Below are 20,721 nucleotides of genomic sequence, written 5' to 3' on the forward strand. Positions count from 1 at the left end.
TTCCTCCAGAACCAGTGTGTGGAATCCAGCTGCAATTTGGTTCACAGAAATAAACACCACCTCAGGATTCCCATTATTGCTGCTTCTTTTTAGGTGTTGCTTGTAAAATCCCTGGGAAAAACAAAACATTACTTCACAAGGAAAATAAATGAGTTCCAATAAGAAACTTAAGGGAGGTAATTGCCTTGACCAAAGAGTTACCCATTTGTTCGCTGGACTGTTATCAGGTGTGATAGAAAGTATTGAGTTTTTTTAGCTTGAAAGTCAATATGTCTCATGGTGAAACGTGGCGCTAAAGGAAATGCTAAGTATTCAGATCTGTTTAGCTTTTCCAAGGTTTGGCTTTTAACTACAAACTCCAAAGTATTTTACTGAGATTCTCTTTGATATATGAAAACAAAGTAGCTCATGAATATTTAAGAACGAAAAAGAATATTTATTTTTCTCTAAATAAAATGCTAAAATAAAGGAGTGGAATGCATATGCATTTCACCCCCTTTTACTTGATACCCCTAAAATAAAATCCAGTCCTAACTGGATCACATCCTTCATACCATGGCATATTATGGCCACTCTAAGAAAAAAATTTAATAAAATTATAACTATAAAGTCAAAAGATTATGAGAACAAAGTCAAAGTATTGCAAGAATTAAGTTGTAGCATTATGACTTTATTCTCATATTTTGGCTTTATTCTCTGAATATTATTGACCTCTGAATATTATTGACTTGTGAAGGTACAACACTGTTGTACCTTCACAAGTCAAATGTTATTTGCCAATTCAAACGTTTCTTTGCACACACAGAAAGTGCATGCTTTATGTTGTGGAGATTAGCTGTCAAAACAACTCAAAAACGAAGGTGACATGAAGAGGTTACACTTTGTTTTCCGCCTCATCTCCAGACCATTCCCACTGATTGGGATGTTAGCAAGTTTGAAGGTCAAGAAATTTGAATTGCTATTGAGAAGCATTTTGTAGTGACAGGTGTTTGAAGTCTCTTTTCTTTCTTCAGAGACAACTGAACTTGAGCCCCTTCTGCCCACCTTTGACACTTTTCTCCGCAATGTTTACAGAGAAGACAAGATGCTCTTAACCACGGTCAGACAAGCCAATCTGGGAAGCTCAGCTTAAAATTGGCGTAAGAGAAAAAATGTGTAACGTGTGCTTGCAGCGGCCATTGCATTGTGAAGGAAAGCAATTGTCTCCGAGTACAGCGGTGCCCTTTTGTGAAGTGAGCAATTGTGTACTTTAAAGCCCTATGCGAAAGCACCCAAGACGTGTCAAACTCAAGGCCCGTGGGCCAAATCCGGCCTGCCATAGCTTTTTGAGTAAATATTATGTTTTCAATCAAATCAATGCAGTTTTTTTCTTTTTACTGCCAAATTATATCAATCAGTCTCTCCAGTTTTTTGAGAATTCTCAAGGAAATTCACGTGAAATGAACAAACCCCCACACTTTTTTGAGCTAATAAATAATTGGGAGTTTATTGCAGATTTTTCTCAAAAATCGTCAAAAACTTTACTTGTACTAAAAAGCTGTCTCAGCTGATTAATGTCAGATTATAGTCCATGAGCTATACAGCAAGTAATAAAGTGCAAATATTTCCACATTAGTACCACAAACGCTTTCATTTTTATTGCAAAAAATCACAAAAAGAGTCACAAAGTCCTAGAGGGACTGAAAAGATGTTCAATAATATTTAATTTTAAGAATTCATTGATATTTTAACAGTTTGTGAACAGGTTTTATCAATATATTCCAGGACAACCGGCCCTTTAAGAGCATTCATGATCTGGATTTGGCCCAAAACAGAAGATGAATTTGACATCCCTGACCTAAGACCGTAAAATAAGTCAGACATCATTTGATCATCCTTGGATAAATGCACACAGCTGCTCATATATTGAAAACACAAAACCACAAGAAGAGTAAACCATTGAGATTCTGCTGCCCTGTCAAAACACTGAACCGAAGAGCCGCCCTTGTGTAAGTTCCTGTAATTTGAGTACGCTATAATATGTTGGAAGTCAACAGTAAGAAAACAACATATGCTATAGCATATGGAAAATCATATCTATGTCCAGGTCTGACGGTCAAATCCATACGAGAAACAAGCATCAGAACTGTTTATCGATGGGCTATTTCTTTGGAAAAGTGGTGCAGAGTAAAACTGAACCGACGGATGTCATTTTGGTTTACGTAATTTGATCGTTTTAGACAGAGCCATATTTTCCTGAGAGACAGTTGCCCGTCCGCTTAATCAAATCAAAAGTCAGGACAGAAAAATGATTTACGACTACGTTACTTAACTGATGCATTTTAATACATGCAGACAAGGCTGGTTGTTGCATTTTAATGAGAGACATTTCTCACTTGTATAAAATGCCCTGCACATGGTTAATTGTTGTACCTGAAGGTCACCTCTGTCCTAACCTTAAAATTGACTTATAAATATGCATGGCCCCTCTGCATTCAACAAGACACAAAACTGAGAGTAAAGTATTTCTCCTAACGTCTAAATGGGTTGTTGTGACATTTGCTGAGGCTGCAGAGTAAAAACTGTAAGAAATGTTTTCTAAGCCTAAATTGCAAAGGAATGCAGTCAATTCTATGTCTAGTGTTTGTTTAATTATATTCTAAAACAGTGAACCACTGTGTTTTTATTATTATTGGTCTAAAAACAGGAAGAGCCGGAGAGAACAAAAGGTCACATTTTCATCAGAAAACAGGATTTCAATGAAGAGCAAAATTCACCACAAGAAAAACTCACAAGACACGGCGATAGATAGATAGCTGATGCAATTTAGCACCACATTTTACAGTGGGACACAACCCAAATACAGTTTTATCAGTGGAAAAATGAGCAAACATTAGCAATTTAACAATTTTTAAAAAATAATATAGCAACGTTTTTAAAAACTGTTTAGTTACATAACTACAGAAAAGTGCTTGAAGTTGTTTTGGAAAAATGTTTTCAAAAACAACCTGAAAGTGCTAGCTTAAATTTAAACATAAAAACTAGGGAAAGCTGAATTGATAGAATAACAATTTGCACCAATCCGATGATTAAGAAACTGATTAAAAACAATAAATATCTTATTTAACTTATTATTTATTAACTTAATTTATAATTTATTTAATAACTTATCAGCAGGGGGGGGGTGTTTGAATTGAAGATGTTGCTTATTTTGTTAATATATAGTTTGACCAGAAAGTGATTAAATGCAGACCCTACAGTACAACTAACTGAATAAAAAACTTTAATGGAGTCTCACCACTGATAGCAACGTGTCTCCAAGTTTTAAAGAATAATAACTAGAAAAATTAAGTTATACTGGAGAGTTCATTTAGTTCAGAAGCTGATATTTTAAATCTTATAATGATTTTCTGTGTCATAGATAATGAATACACAGCATTTAAGATGGAAATATTAGATTATTAAAACATTTTTAAATAAAGAAATGTTGGCTTGGTGAAAATCTCACTTAAAGTGAAATTATGAAAATGGCTTAACAATAACTTTCTGTTATCACCAGCACTAAAACTCAATTTCCCTGCAGTAGAATAGTAATTGTTGAGTTATGTAATTATTAATTAATGCTATTAACAAAAGTAAAACATTACAGCTCAGAATAATCATCTTCTAAAATTGTGCACACATTACACTGATGAGTAACCTTTTAACAAAACATTTGCATGATACGTTTTGTATGCTTTATGGATAACACAACCTCCAATTTGCACTTAAGAGCTGTGAACAAAGACTGGCATCTGTTAGTGTTTCAATTATGATTAAAAAAAAATAAAAAATCTTCCACATTTGGTGTAAAAAACAATCTGTTTGCCTCATAAATATTGACTTCTAGAGATGCGACTGTTCAATTTCAGCACCACGTTAAGAGGTGAAGTGAAAGGTTGCAAAAGCAGCAACTCCAAACAACATAATACCTTAAAAACATAAAAGCGGCTATTAGAGGAGAAAAAGGACTGTGACAACAGAAAGTGATGGGATAATAGCACCCATTAGTTTCTTTCAAAGCTATGTTTCACCGTCAAAGTCCTGGAGACTATTTTACAAGTAAAATGAAAACCCAAAATAACTGGCTTGTCACTGCATATCCTGTGAATTTTTTTATTTTAAAGAAGAAACATTTTCTGTAACCGAACAGTTTAAAAGAAGAATGTTTTAGACATTTTCTTCAACAGAAACAGGTTTGTTGTTATGTTCTAAAAGCAACAGTAACAGATCAGATTCAAACATCTGGCATAAACTGTTAAAGAACAAACAGAATCCCAAGTTGATTTTTATTTGAGGTTGCTTCATCAGCAAATGTATTTTTTAGAAAAGGTCCAACTAAACAGTCTGCAAATCACAGATAATAATAAAATAAATGATAGACGTCTGACTGTAAGTTGTACTGTTTTCTACCTTGCAGTGCTGATTGGCAAACTGAAAAGCATGTAAAGTTGGACTAAAAATGAGGAAATAAACATTTTGTGGAGCATCTTTGAAGTAGGCATATCACATTCGATGTGCTCCTGAAATGTACTTTGACAATTTAATCAGAAAGTACGTTTGCTGCATCCATCGCCTAGGGGAAAAAAAACAAAAAAACTTCTGATTTTGACCTGCCAATAACTGATAAGAGTCGATCATGAAAAATTTGGTTGGTTCTGACCTTTGGTCAACTGAGTGGTGTATTAATTAAAATAGAAACACAAAAAACATGAATTGTTCTCCAGTGTAGTCATTTTAAAGGTGACCTGCTAGACTTTCTTGAACAGGTTAGGATATGTTTATGGGCTAAACAAAACATGTTAATTACACTTTTTGCACAAAATTATTTTTAGATAATGAGATTTTAGTCTGCTCAGTTCTGCCTATTTTCAAAGAGCTATTTTAGGGTATTTTGTCACTTTAAATTCAAATAAACTGTTAGAACGGACCCCAATGCATCTTTAGCATTCACACATGAAAATGGCTAAAAACACATGCGCAATTATACAACTGTACATCTTTGAAAAGCAGAAGTAGAGCCTTCTGCACAACCAACAAGCATGCAGCATGTGGTTTCTGGATGGTAAGTCAACAACAAAACACTTGTCTTTTCCAACAGCCATTGTACAGCACATACAGCAGTAAAACCAGCTGAGCAAACAAGCTGGAGGTAACGGGCTGGGCTCAGCCGGGGTTGCTAGGTAACGGGCTCATTTGTGACTTTACATTCCAAAGGTTTTTAAAACAGCCCAGTTTTCACACACCAAAAAATGTACTTATTGCCAAAAACCAGGTGGGTGTTTTTTTAAAGCACTTATTTTTTTCTAAAAGCAGTAGAAACCCACATGGAGGTTAATTTTGCGTGATACATTCCCTTTGAAATATGTGAAGAATCATTCCATTTGCAGACAAACTTCTCTGTCCACCCAGTCTTTAATCTCATAGTCAAGTGTTTATAGCAATGCAGTCGATACCAACAAGTTGCCTTGCAGCTGTCATTTTATCCGGAGCAGCTATCTGCAGTTTTTCTCCCCTAAAGCCAGGGACACTGCCAATCAAACTTAAAAATAAACCTCGTTATTAATGGTGACAAAGAAGCGGAGGTATTCGCTGAGCGTGGTCCTCCTTCCGAAGGCATTAAAGGTCAGCGTGATGACTCAACTGTAAGTAGCTGTGAGCATGGAGGAAAAGTCAAACGTCACACCCTTTGTCGTATCAAAACACCATTCAGAGAAATGCCGTGCTGGTTCATAAATATTTTGGTCCCTTAAATCAAAGGCATTTGTTTGGTTTTTAATTGCACAGGTTTTAGGCTAATTTATCTCAATAAAAATCTGGGTTGGAGGTGTTTGAATGCCAATTTAATCAAGGTCCAGGTGCTGGTCACGACTTAATTCCCTTAGTTATCCAAGTGAAGGGGCATTTGTCTTGTCTGTATCCATCAGTGGGGCTTGTTGCTGACCACATTGAAGCCTGAAGCTTCAATGTGCCGTCTCCAGGCGCTGCAGCTTTGTGTGCTTTATAAAAGCTAATAATAATAAAAAAAAAAAAGAGAGCTACAGTTTCAGGCTGTGAGCAGAGCTCTGAGAGCAGGTGCACAGCAGGAGCGCTACACAGTTTGGACCATTTTTCTTTCTTTTTTTTTTTAAACACAGAACATGCTGCAGACATTGAAGTACATCAGTGACCCTGCTTTTATTAATAAATCTGCATTTTTCTGGACATGAGAAATAGCTTTGTACTGTGTGCTGCAGGAGAGTTTAACATGTTAGACAAAAGAGATCACTTGCTTTATTTACTCTGATTACTATTATACATTGGGTAGCAATAAAGGGTGTGCATAAGACTGACATAACACTGTCGTAAACATGGAGATTAGGTTTTTTTTATTTATGTAGCACATTTTCAACAAAGTGCTTTATATGAATTAGAAGGAAATACAAACAAAACAACAAAATCAAAAGAAAGACGAAAAGGTATCAACAAAAAAAGATAATAGTACTACACAATTTAAACTAATAGGAGTTTCTCGAGATCTAAAGTTTTTTCTTGATTAGTAATATAAATAAGAATAAGTAAGAAGAATAAGAGTTTTTTTCTTTCAGGTCGTTTGCCGTTCACACCGTAGATCACTTACAGGTCGCATATATTTGGAAGTGTGAAGGGCAAAAAAAGTCCGATTTGACAGAAAATCGGGAATGGGTCACTTAAGGTTCCAGTGTTAATGTAGGACGAATATTATAAATGTGAAGTTTGTCAAAATGTGTTTATTTATTCTGTGAATTTATTTTGTTTAGTCAACAAGTTGTTTCTTCAGACATTTATTGGTGTTGCTGTTACGCTGCTCTTGGCAGTTGGTGGTTACCATAGCAACCAGTAACTGACGGCTCCTCCCCCTTTTTTTCTGCTGCTGTTTGTACCTGTGGGGCAGAAGCTGCTGGACTGATGTTAACCACCAACTGGAGCTATAATGAACCTGAATGTGTCTGTCGTGAAGTCGTCCTACTGGACCTGAGATGAACATAGGAAGGTTACAGATGTTGTGTCATGTTTATGACTGCGTTAAGGTCGGTCTTATCCACACTCCTTCAAATAAAATGTTACCATACATTGTGTTTTCTCAAATGTTAGCAAAGCCGTCACCTTACCCTCTTCTGGACGAAGTCCAAGATGTTTTTGAAGTCGAGGTCATCGTAGTAGTTTTTTATGCCGTTACTGATGTTTTTGTTCACCAAGTCAAGAGTCTATAAGAAAGAAGAAAGAAAAAGCGGTTAGGATGTGTTAATAAGGTGGACGGCTTCAGGCTTTTGACGCAGCCGAGCTGCAGTCGGAGTAACCAAATGCCGATTAGTGAAGGTGACTGATCTCCCCCGGCTGGAATATTAAAGCACAACAATTTGACCGCTCACATCTGTCAGTCGCAATCTGGTGCAGACGATGAAGTCTGAAGTGGTTGCATTAACACAGCAAGAGTGGAAAATGTTTAACTTTAGACTCTGAACTGTCATGATCACAGAAGAGTTTCTGGTGATACACAAACAATTAGGCTCTAATTTTCATCTGAGCCGGTCCTCACAAATGCATTTCACATTAGGAGATTCTCTCCGGAAAACATTCGTTCTGTTAGAAATATTATGACGATATCTCTACAGGAAGGTTTCATTCACTCAAAAACACTCTGGTGCATTTTATACGAAAAAATAAAAAAAGCTAACTGTAGTCTCAGCGTGTAGTGCTTGCTGCCTTAGAGCATTGAAATTATTCCACTGAGGTCTTTATTTTTGAAAGCAAATGTAGAGAAATTTACATCTAAAGTATATAACCAGAAAATGACAGAAGTCTGGCTTCTGTAATGCAGTACTGCATTATTTTAATCCTAAATTAAATAATAAATCAAAACAATGTAGGAGGAAATGCTGGTTCTTGCATAAAAAATTGCCATTGACTGAGGTATAGCTTTTCCTTGAAATAACAGAAAAGGCAATGCATGGTGAAAGTACTTAAAAGTAGAATTAAAGACTGGTGATGATTCTAATTTTTTTTGGTAGTTTTTAACCATTCCCCATACACAAACAAGACAAAACTAGCACAGAAATAGATAAACAATATTTAACAAATCAAAAATAAAATAAAAAAAGTGTATGTAGAAGCACAGACTTAATTATGCCTTCATTTTGTTATACATAAAGCACAATCAAACTCAAAAGCAGGAAATGTTTTTGTATGTTTTTTTTAAACAACTAAGGTATTCCAGATAGGTCTGAAGACAAACTCATAAAAGAAAACATCAAACCTTATTGTACTTGTTTAGGAAATCACTATCGGACATCTTTTAAATTTAAAGTTTTAACTCTCCACCTGAATCCCTCGAACTGAAGTACAACTGTTTTTAATATTCATTGTAACTTTTAGTTTTTTAATAAATCCTTCTCTTGTCATTCTTAGTAGTTTCTTTAATTCATTTGTGTTAATCTTGCAGATATACTTTATGTGAAGTCAACCTGATGTATGATGCTCTGTATATCATTACATCTCGATTCAGATCTAATCTAAAAACAACAACAACCTGATTTTCTTATAAACACATTTATATGATACATTCCTTATGCACAGAGTGAAATATTTTACGTTTTTCTTTTGTGATTATTGTTTTACAGGTAAAAATCATCATCAATCACTTTATTTTGATAAATTGTCCACATTAAACACAGAAAACAACAAAAGAAAAAAAAATAAAACAACAATAAACAAACCCATAATTTGTCAAAAAGGAATAGGCTGAAGCCAAGCTTATTCTCGCAAGGTACAGGTACATATAGCTTCTTACAGCACTGTCGCTTGCTTTAATTTGCAGCCTTGCTGACTCTGGTGTCTCATCTTCCTGTTTATAATACTCCACAGATTAAAATACTCCACAGATTTTCTATGGGGTTTAAGCCAGGAGAGTTTGATGGCCGATGAAGCACAGAGAAAACATGCTTTTATTGAATCTGGTATTGGCTCTGGTGACTATGTGGGCAGATGCCAAGCCCAGCTGAAAAAAACAAAACACTCCATAAAGCTTCACAGAAAAGGAAAGCATGAATTGCTTTGACATTTATTGACAGGCGGCTGTGCTGACTGTTGACTTGCTGAAACACAACAGCGGACATGGTTGAGATAAGTCTTCAAACTGGATCTTGAGCTACTGTGACGTTCCTTTTTCCGGCACTTTGGTGACCGTCTGATGGACAAGTGTCCAGTCAGAAGGCTTCCCCATTATTGCAGCAACCTACAGAATTATTACAGTATTGGTTTTACATCTAAAATAAATATTTCTCAGATAAAGTTGATTGTTACAACTAATCATGGATCATTTTAAAGGTTTCACTTTCAACATGTTGAAATGTTTTGTGTGGAAGAAAACCAACATATTGCACTCGACAGACCATAAACATCTCAGACAGTTTAGGTGTTTTCTTGCTCTTATTTTCAGAAGGTTGTTTATTCATGCAGCTGTTTGTTTTGTGGGCAGGAGCTTCTGTCGCTCTGGCTGCAAGCAAACAAAATCACTTTGCATTATTTACTTCTAGCTGGATGTATTGTTGTGACGCAATGAGAAGATAAACAGCAGACAGATTATAAAATACAACAAGAGAAACAAAACGACAGGAGGATATTGGAATGAAGACAACACCACAGAGCTGCATCAAGGAGCAAGGAAAAACCGATAACATGCAAATGATAACGACTTTGGTTTGTTTAACATTTGCATGCTGTCTGATTCTCTGCTACATAACTCTCACAGGTCCATCCAGCTGTAGAAACATTTCAAATTAAAAACCTAAAACCTCAGGTAGCTCACCTGTTTGCGAAACGCCAATCCCAATATTCCTCCCAGCAGCTCCAGGATCAGGCAAACTAGCAAGGTGAACATGAACTGGGACAAAACAAAGAAAGGAGAGAAATTAGTCAACAAGGAAAAAACAAATTCAAGAAAAGTTCAGAAACAAAAATGCCTCATCTGCTACAGTTCTTATTCTCTTTTTGGAAATTGAATTCATTTCCGCTTTCTCAACAGAATCTTTTAAAAGTTTAAACCTTCAAAATTGTTCTGCATAGTAAGGTTTTATTTTAAACAGTGCTATATAGCTGTAGTAGAAAGGCAATTATTCCACCTTTGTCATATTCCAATAGAAATCTGATTACTACAAGAATAAAATCCTTTTGATTAAAGTAAAAAAAAAGTTACTCTAATAGTCTCTTAACCCAATTTTGGCATAAGTAACTAAAAGATGATCGTTTTCTGAAAAACCTCTGTCTAAGTTGAAGTTTCATTCCTTCTACTTCTTTCTGCAAAATCAACTCAGAGAGGAGGCAAAACTTTCAGATCTGGAAACGCGCTTATTTGATTAGTAGCCCCTTCTCTTGATTTGTATCAAAGTAGAAATGATGAATTTACCTTTCATGCATTTTTAATTTCTTTTAAATAAATTACACAATCAGCATCAAATCTTACTTCTCATTTTCATTCTATGTCTGGAAGAGTCCAGGTTATACTTTAGATGTTTTATGAAGTAAATCCCATTTCATCAAATGAGACAAACTTTCTCTACATCAACATTTTTGCATTGCAGAAAAAGATTGGTGTGTGGATAAACAGATGTAAACTTCCATAGTTCAGTGCTTACATGTTGTAATAAACATGCTTTTATTGCAACATGTTTACAATAAAAAATAAAAAAAAGCCATCAGAATATGGATGTAGTTTAATTTTTACATCCTGTTTGTGGAAAAATATCATGATAAATTGTATTTCAAAGACTTCCAAGAAGGTTTTATCGATGTTTTTTTCTCCATATTTGATAGAGACAAAGTGTGTTTTTCTAAAGTGATCAACAATCCGCCAGATGGAGCATAAATGAAGGTAATTCAACAGCGTCACTTCTGATTAGCAAAAATTACTTCAGAAGCAGAAATTGCAAAGAGTTCCCAAATCAATCTGCGTGAACTTTTAAACGTCAACGTGAAAATGTTTACAAAATCATAAGGACCATTAAAACACTGGTTTGGTAGAGAAAAACATTGTTTTGTAAAATGAATAGACAAAATGTAGTATGTTCTAATGTGAAATATTTAGGGACTGAAAACCTGTCCAGGATATTGCTGCTTTAGAGCATCAAAATGTATTTGAGTATTTTTCACTTTAGATATGAATAACTATCGTAATTCCTTATGGAAATTATAAATAAAAACAGTAATTTAGGTAAAAAAATTACAAAGTCAGACACTACTTTTAACATAGAGAAATAAATATATATAATAAATACAATGAATTCAGTCTCAGTTATTTATCATACCTGCCTGCCTGATCAGTTATTTATCCTTCCTGTTTTATTATTATTTTTAAAGGAATAAGAAAACACAGCAGGATGCTACACTTTGCGTATGGAAGAAACGCAACTTCTCTCAAATATACCAGAGTTCATTAACAAAATGAATTTACCTTCACAGAGTTAATTTATTCAACCAACACACAACTACTAAAACTACGTAATAAGAAAAAGGTGAAATGATCATCCTAAGCTACCATTACTGCCCAGGTACTGCATCTACTGTGATCATATTTCGACAAATAGGCGAGATCAGCTCTGTGTCAAGAGTTGTTAGCTACTGGCTAGCAACTTGGTTTCCTCGAAGGCTAGCCTAGGGCATGCAGGAATGATAAACAGCCTGCAGGCGTTGCATCTTCAGCTGCGGCCCAGGAACAGCTGAAAAGTTTGATCAGGGTTCGTACAAAGTTAGAAGCTGGCAGTGAAAGCAGATGCCTCTTGAAACTCCTGCAAACCCAGAAGCGGCCTTCAGATTTGCACTTTCTTCTCTGAATGTAATCTTCACGAGTGGTGAAAGTATTTTTCCTTTGTTCTGTTAAAGGTTCAATGACATCATAGAGTTTCTTACTCTTCTTGTTTTAAAGTTAAAAGTTAACGCAGCATTGTTAAATCAGTATTTAATCATACCTGCTTGTATTCATTTCTTCATGACTAAATATCTAACACAGTAATAGAAAATGGAAGGATGAACTACTTATCAATGTTTAAATGAAAATCTTTCTGTTCTCCGAAAGCAAGAACACATTTACAAACCACTTCTTTTCTGTCTGGATGGTCACATATCTATGTTCGTTTGGATCGTGGACGATCTAGAATCCAAAACATTGAAAGAAAATATGCTATTCTTGATTTACACCAAAATACAAACCAACATTTTATTCTGACTTAGTGTGACAGAAATTTACAAAATGATACTAGCCTTTCAAAATATTCTTGAAGAACAAAACAAAAAATAAAGCTGAGAAGTGTGGAGTATTCAGCAAAATAAAAACAAATTTTATAGCTGCAAGTCAAAAGTAATAGTTTGACAGCATTTGTTTCACCAAATAATCCATCTATCCATCCATCCATCCATCCATTTTCTAACACTCTTGTCCCTCGTGGGGTAGGGAGGACTGCTGGTGACCATCTCCAGCTAACGTTCCAGGCGAGAGGCGGGGTTCACCCTGGACAGGTCGCCAGTCTGTCGCAGCACCAAATAATCATCAAATATAAAATGTAACAGTTTTAAGTCGGTATTTACATAAACTACTTTGATATTTTGAAAGCTTAGAGGTTTTTATTTGGTAAAACTCAGATTTATCATAAACTTTATTTGAGAATCTTTGTTTTCTCAGAGTTAAAAATACACATCTACTAGCTACATATAAGAAAATCCTGTACTGTTGCATCCTCAAGTTATTTGGGTTCCTTCAGTGACGCAATGCAAACATTTCCTCTGCTTTCCTTGTGCTTAGTGCTGCTCCTGTCGCTCACTTCCTTTTTTCCCTTTCACCAAACCAATCTAGACAACCGGTGGCCGTTTTTGTTTCATGGTGTTAGAAGACGCTGGCCAAATGCATGCTTGAATGAAAATGTGATGGTTTTTTTTCTGTTTGTAAATTTCCCCGAGGCAGCTTTGGTTGTGAACTGTCATTATCCAAATAAAAGTGTACTGAAATGTGAAAAATACCAGCAAATTTTCATGGAAATGTCAGTTTCATATATGTGAATTGAATCTCAGGAGAAAGTGGGTCATGCAGCACAAAAGGCATTGTTGCAAAGAACAGCTAAGACATAAAAAAAATAAAGTTAATGATTTGAAAAGGCCAAATCATAGTCCTGACCTTAATCCAATAAAAATGTTAAAGAGGGATCAGAAAGAAGCAGATTCTAGTAACATCCTGGAGCTGAAGTTGCTCTATGTGGAGTAATGGTGGAGTAATGGTGGAAAGTTCATGCAAGTCAACGTCCAAAAATTGATCCACAGATAATGGAAGGACTTTGAGGCAGTTCAGGTTAGCCAAGGTACAGAAAGCCAAGGTACAAAAGAAAAATGTTCTTACACTTAAACTCTTTGAAACAATGCAAAATTTCACCTGACAGTATGTGAAAGTTGTGAAAATAAATGTGTAAAATGAGCATGGACACATTTGGTGGTACCCATAAAGCAGTGTTTTTCAGACTTCTTCAGACTGGTGACCACTTCACCCATCTAACAAACACTCATGGATCACCAACTTTAAATTGCCCTGCAATAACACAACATCTTCATACACACAACTTTAAATGACAATATTAGTCTCTTAACTCACGTATTGTTGACTTTGGCGTAGTTTTGTAAATGTGACTGGCCATAATAAATCATGAACACATCTATTTGAGGTGCTTTTAATTATTTACAGGTTCTGAAAGTGTGGATTTCAAGCTTTCCAATGATGTCAAACACATGGAAATAAAAAGAGAAGTTGTGAAGGGTTGTGTGCATTCATAACATGTTGGGACTATTTGTAGTTTAATAGCACAATAAAAAAAATTGGCTTGAGTAGCTTTGGCAGAAACAAAAATTTTCTTCTACACTATTAAATACAAAAATTATCCACCAATTTATTTATTTAAATAATTTATTTTAATAATTTTTAATTAAATAAAATAACAATAGCTGACATGTGAGCAGAGCATCTTAACCAAGCAAAGTCGTAAAAAATTACCTGGGACTGGAGTCCTACCTTTCACTGCATAGAGCCGTTCAAAAGAATCGAATCTCCAGTGAACGACATATCAAACTCTCATCAAGTATGACTTGACTTCCTCCAATCACATAAGTAATCCTGGCATTGTTTTCTTTCCACTGGTATCTTCAGTTTTTCTTTTGAGCGACCCGGTTTTAAGCCACTTATCCATTATTATTCTTAAACATAATCCTTTGCTAAGCTAGCTGTAGCGTCGCACTTTGAGCTGACGTCACGGTAAAAAATAACGGTCGTTTACATGCAGTACCATGCGGGCCACCAAGGGGGCGCCCACGGACCACAGCTTGAGAAAGACTGACTTAAAGAGAGATCCTTCCATCATAGTAAAACTAAGCTTTTTAATCAGCAACTCGGGCTATTTAAAATGAATAAATATGACCCATGCTAGTTATGCAAAGAATATAAAGGTGAGAGCTGTCTAAAGAGTTTAAAAAGAAGATTATAGATGCCCACGTTAGTAGTAAAGGCTACAAAACCATCTCCGAGCATCTTTATCACCTTGTGACAGCAAAGAAAACGTATAAAAAGGTTAATTAGACTTCAACCAAGCACCCACAACATCACAATAAGAAATGCAGCTCTGAGTCAATCAGACAGCGTGAATGGCAGAAAAAAAGAAGAGATGAGTAAACTCTTTAGAAAGCTTCACCCTGAGCTCTAATGTAAAGGGTACACCACTTTTTGAACAAAACAGCTGCAGCTTTTTGAACCGTAACATGAAAAAAAACAACAACCAGGATGTCTCCTGACAGAGAAAAAAAAACTTTAAAAAAACCCAAACTGAGATTTGAGAAAATGTAAGCTGACAAGCCACAAAGTTTCTAAGAGAATATTCTTTGAGCTCATAGACGAAGTTTTGTTTTATTGTTGTTTTATTGCGATAAACGATAATATTGTTATTTTGAGGCCATTTTCAAGTAATGTAATGGTAGTGGCATAAGAATGCAAGAACACATTTTTAAAAATCAATAAACTTTAAATTCTAACATTTAGTATTCAACACTGGAACTGGAAGACATTTTAAATGCCCAAAATAAATACACAAAACAGAAACAACAAATAGATTGAATTTTGAAGTCTCTATAAACAAAACTGTCCTTCAAAAAAAGTCTAGTTGAGACAAAACACACCAAAATGAAGAATTGTGCCATCCAGTAAATCATAGAAATTATTGAGCTCGCTTTAATTTATCATAGGATTAACAGATTTATTGTGGCAGGCCGAGTCGTGGCACAAACCGGCTTCTGATCAAACATTAAATTGGATTTGGTGAAGGATCACAAACTACAGGGTTTATCAAAAATACAGTCAACTAGGTGTTTTAAACTCTAAAGAACAAACAGCATCCCTACTGCTAATCTATTAAGAACATAGATTATAATCTTTTGCAGAGGAAGAAAGCCATTTAGTTGTTTATACCAGTCGGTGGGCATGACGGCCATGTTGCTGTTTTCCATCAGTCTCTTATTTAAATCTATCTTTTACTGGGCAGGAATATTGTACAACATGTCTCCTTACTAAATACAACCTCCAAGAGATTTTGATATTTTGCCAAAACCCTGAAGAAAATCTAAACTGTGAGCAAAGCAGCAAAGAGCCACTTGCTGTTCAACAGTATAGGATTGTATGGACGTCCCCAACAGAGGGCAAAGCCTCCCAAACGGCTGCTGGCAAACAATTATAGCATGGTTCTGTAATTTTCTATACTGGAAATACAACCTCTTCTGTCGATGCGCCCCCTGGAGAAAGAGTTTCAAATCTGAGTGAAAATTGACCACATTTATCCAAGATGGAGCATTGAGGCTGCAGCTCAGGTTTTATTTTTGGCAGCTTCAGAGCAACTTGGCAGGTTTTGAAGGCTAAACAATACTCCTTAATGGGCAACTACCTAAAGAAAAGAGATTCTTCAGAGAAGCATTTGATGAAGGGATGCTAAAAGCATGTTTAGACGATAAAGGATCTATTCAACACCAATAACCCTGATGGGAGGGTAGCACTTAGAAAACCTGTGAAATGCTGTTCATATCTTCAGGAGGCGTAGAGCTGCGTTGTTGGTAAACCTGCAGCTTCAGTTCATTTTCAAATGTGAAATTGTTAAATATTACAGGAAAAAATAGTTAGATATTTGGTTTTTAATAAGAAACACAAGGCAGGCTAACCACAGGGAATTAATTTATTTTTAGATGCATCACACTGTGGACAGTTCTGAATCTATTTGCAATTGTTAAAAGTAAATTTTAATCATGTTAATGACTGACCTAATTTAGAGGAACATAAACTGTATGAGGAGCTCTCAGACAGTTTATAGCATGCAAATGAACAGAGATAAGATCAAATGGCCCAGTGACACAAAGCCTGCACACACAGCAGAAACACTGCAGCTTTAATGGAGACAAAGGAAAAATGTTCTACAAGAAACTGAATTAAATGGTTCAGAAACAGGACAAACACAATTAAGACACTGCATATAAAAAATACAGTTAATCTCTATCACTGTTCACTTAAAAAAAAAAAAAAGAAAAGACAAAGGCTATGTGTGTTTTTCAAAATAAGTAGAAAGTTAACCAAAAGGGAAATTTTAAACGGTAATTTTTTATTTTATTTTTTTTACCCAGAATTTTTTACTTAATCTATTTGGGTAGCGAGGAGGGAAATAAATTCTGTTTTTTTTAAATAAAAACATTCATTTTAGTAAAACCCTTTATTCCTGTGCCCTTATTGGTCACCATGTATACATTTGTCTTATTTAAAAGGACTCGACATCTCTTATTGAGAGCTGATCAGCTTACCGTTAACAAAATTGCTAGCAAGTAAGTAATGTCTGACATTTGTGCCATTTTCTGTCGTCATTTATCGACACGCCTGCATTTAATGTTTATGAGTTATTAAGACGCATCTCATTCACTAATGTCAATTTAGCAGCAAAGCTTATTTCATCGCGCTGTGATAAACACTTGTAGTTTGCTGACAACATGCTAGCTAATGCTAAAACACCAAGATAAATGCGGGTAGCCATGGTAACCAGAGATCACTTAAAGGATGGCCCAGCTCTTTCTACAGTCGAGTTGCGCGCACATCCGCTGTGTTTGTAAACAAATAATCCCTTCACAGAGCGGGATTTTATGACAAAAAGTAACACAGTGATCACAGGACTTCTTAGTTTTCCCTTTTTAAATTTTGATATAGAAAATCCACAAACGGCTCAAATACTCACCACATTCAGAAGCTTCAGGTTATCCCTCAGTGAGCCCAAAACTCCAATGAAGGAAACGATGAACATCACAATTCCCAACAGGATGAGGATTATAGACGGGGCCAAAAACAAACCATCCAGGGTCTTAAAACGCAGTCGCTCCACCTCTGCATAGATGCCAATGGCCAGGATAAATGTGCCTATAAGCTGGAAACACAACAGATTATCAGTCAGGGTGGATTATTTTAATTTCTGAACAGATACAATTTTAGTTAGATTGTGGATGAAGGAAATAATACATTCATTCCACCATTTATCATGATAAACTTTAAAACCAAACCTTGTGAAAAGCCACAGTATTGACAGGTCGCTTTTTGACTTTATATCTACAGTATTATGTTTGTCTGGATTATAATTTGAATAGAATTGCACTGAATGTAACTGGATTTACATCAGACTGCGTTGGGAGTGAATAATAATGTAACTGCATTTAATTGGATCCCTTTGTGGAGCGCTTTTAGATTCCTTCTGTTGTAATGTGGCAAATAAAAAACTCAGTTGTATTTTGTCTGCAAGGCAATTATTTCTATTATTCACACTAATGAGGAAATGTATCCATGTTTGTTAGATTTAAAGGAAAAAGTTATAATTATTCCTTATAGACTTCAATAGCAAATGTTTGCAAACATTCAGATGAATATATAAACTTTTAAACTGTGAAAGACAATCCCTTCACTAAATTAACATCCAGTTTAAACAATTGCTGCAACGCCTCAGTGAAACCAACAAAAGTTTGAAGGAAGGAAGGATTTATTTATATATATAGCGCTATTCATACATAAGCTAATCCAAAGTGATTTACAGGACATCAAAGGAAAAACAAATACCTTTAAAACTGGGCTCAGAGAGCTTAATGCGTCACAGTAAAAGTATTACATAAAAGAAATTTGTTAAACTATAGATATAAATATCTGTAACAATAATGACAGACACACATTTAAATCCAACTTTAGATTGAAGTGTTGTTTTAAATTTATATCTTATCAAAGGAATCTAGCTCCTGAGGTGCAGCTACAATCTAATGCTTCCAACAGGCAAAACGTTTCATAGTCTGATTCTTTGAAAACCTGCTGTAAAAAAAAAGAAGTTTTCCTTTGTGATTTAAAGCAGCCAACATTTTCTGTTAGGATGGAAGGAAAGTCTATAAATGAAAATATTTTTCCAATTTTTTTTATCAAAACATAAAAATTTTAAATTCCAAACTGTGGAACTAGAAACCCTGAGTAACACATGAAGCAACACAGAATCAGATCCAGGCATTTGAACAATTTAAGTTTCTCAGACAGTAAAACCGTGAAGTAGCACCAAAGAGAAAACACTCCTCAGCTGTTCAGTGGGGCTGCAGGTTTTCCCAGGGGGAAATGTGAGGTACATCCTAGACAGGTAATCAGTCAATCCCAGGAACATCCTGGACAAACGACCATGCACAGACTTCATCATTTTCAAGATCAATTTTAAAGCAAACAGCCACAACAAGCATGTTTTCTGTTTCCATGAGCAAGAAAACCCACACAGGAAAACTCCAGCTGAGACTACAGACCTATTACCTCACACTGAGACAAAAGCCACACAACAACATCCCACCTGTACTGACTTTTGCTTAACTCATATGTTTGTGTATCCAAAAAGTCAACCATAGCTCCTTCAATCCGAACAAAAAGTGATTTTTATTTAAAAAGCTTTAATTTTTGATCCTCAGAGTCATTTCTGACAGCCATGATAATTCTGCCCTCACAAAACTCCAACAATAACACACCCCACTGGGAATATTCTCCCTCACAGCTTGTTTTTGCCCAGGTTACTTTAGAATAATTTGACTATTTACACTGCAAATACACTGCCTGGCCAAAAAAACAGTCGCCACCAAAAAATGGTCACACTCTCTAATATTTTGTTGGACCGCCTTTAGCTTTGATTACAGCCCGCATTCGCTGTGGCATTGTTTCAATAAGCTTCTGCAGTGTCACAAGATTTATTTCCATCCAGTGTTGCATTAATCTTTCACCAAGATCTTGTATTGATGATGGGAGAGTCTGACCACTGCGCAAAGCCTTCTCCAGCACATCCCAAAGATTCTCAATGGGGTTAAGGTCTGGACTCTGTGGTGGCCAATCCATGTGTGAAAAAGATGTCTCATGCTCCCTGAACCACTCTTTCACAATGTGAGCCCCATGAATCCTGGCATTGTCATCTTGGAATATGCCCGTTCCATTTGGGAAGACAAAATCCATTGATGGAATAACCTGGTCATTCAGTATATTCAGGTAGTCAGCTGACCTCATTCTTTGGGCACACAATGTTGCTGAACCTAGACCTGACCAACTGCAGCAACCCCAGATCATAACACTGCCCCCACAGGCTTGTACAGTAGGCACTAGGCATGATGGGTGCATCACTTCACCTGCCTCTCTTCTTACCCTGATGCGCCCATCACTCTGGAACAGGGTAAATCTGGACTCATCAGACCACATGACCCTCTTCCATTCCTCCAGAGTCCAATCTTTATGCTCCCTAGCAAACTGAAGCCTTTTTTTCTGGTTAGCCTTACTGATTAGAGGTTTTCTTACGGCTACACAGCTGTTCAATCCCAACCCCTTGAGTTCCCTTCACATTGTGCGTGTGGAAATGCTTTTGCGTTCACAATTAAACATACTCCTGAGTTCTGCTGTTGTTTTTCTTCGATTTGATTTGACCAAACGTTTAAGTAATCGCCGATCACGATCATTCAGGATTTTTTTCCGACCACATTTCTTCCTGGAAGACGATGGTTCCCCACCATCCTTCCAGTTTTTAATGATGCGTTGGACAGTTCTTAACCCAATTCTAGTAGTTTCTGCAATCTCCTTAGATGTTTTCTCTGCTTGATGCATGCCAATGATTTGACCCTTCTTAAACAGACTAACGTCTTTTCCACGACCACAGGATGTGTCTTTTGCCATGGTTGTTTAAGAAATGAGGAGTTACTCATTGTATCAGCTGGGGTTAAATAACTTGTTACCAGCTGAAAGATAATCGCCTATGCAGTACTTATCCAATAGGAGGCCTGTACCTATTTGCTTAGTTAAATCCAGGTGGCGACTTTTTTTTTGGCCAGGCAGTGTATCTGACCTGATGTGCAAACTAAAGAAAGACCTCATTTTAGCAGCAGGTAACAACATGAGAAGCCATTTTGAAATGATACACTCCTACAGACAGGTTTAATTTGATTTTAAATAGGAAAAAATAGAGATTTATTTGTTGGTCTACAAATAAATCAACAAATCTTTTAAAAAGCTGAAAATATCTGAAACTTATAAGGTTAATGTTTAAAGTAAGTAAATAAAGTGATTAATGTTTCAAATGACAGCGCAGAGACACTTAAAGA

The 20,721-nt window shown here is 35.9% G+C and overlaps 1 protein-coding gene across 1 annotated transcript in view; it reads right to left on the reverse strand.

Moving 5' to 3' along the window:
• tspan15 (tetraspanin 15) overlaps nt 1-20,721 on the reverse strand; it is a 40,241-nt gene that overhangs the window by 8,702 nt on the left and 10,818 nt on the right. The window contains exons 2-4 of the mRNA XM_028015213.1: nt 17,319-17,504; nt 9,845-9,919; nt 7,149-7,244 (exon numbers count right to left, since the gene is read on the reverse strand). Of these exons, the coding sequence (XP_027871014.1) occupies nt 7,149-7,244; nt 9,845-9,919; nt 17,319-17,504 (357 nt within the window). The remainder of the gene's footprint in view (nt 1-7,148; nt 7,245-9,844; nt 9,920-17,318; nt 17,505-20,721) is intronic.

The sequence above is a fragment of the Xiphophorus couchianus genome, chromosome 4 (assembly GCF_001444195.1).
Source record: "Xiphophorus couchianus chromosome 4, X_couchianus-1.0, whole genome shotgun sequence".
NCBI lineage: Eukaryota > Metazoa > Chordata > Actinopteri > Cyprinodontiformes > Poeciliidae > Xiphophorus > Xiphophorus couchianus.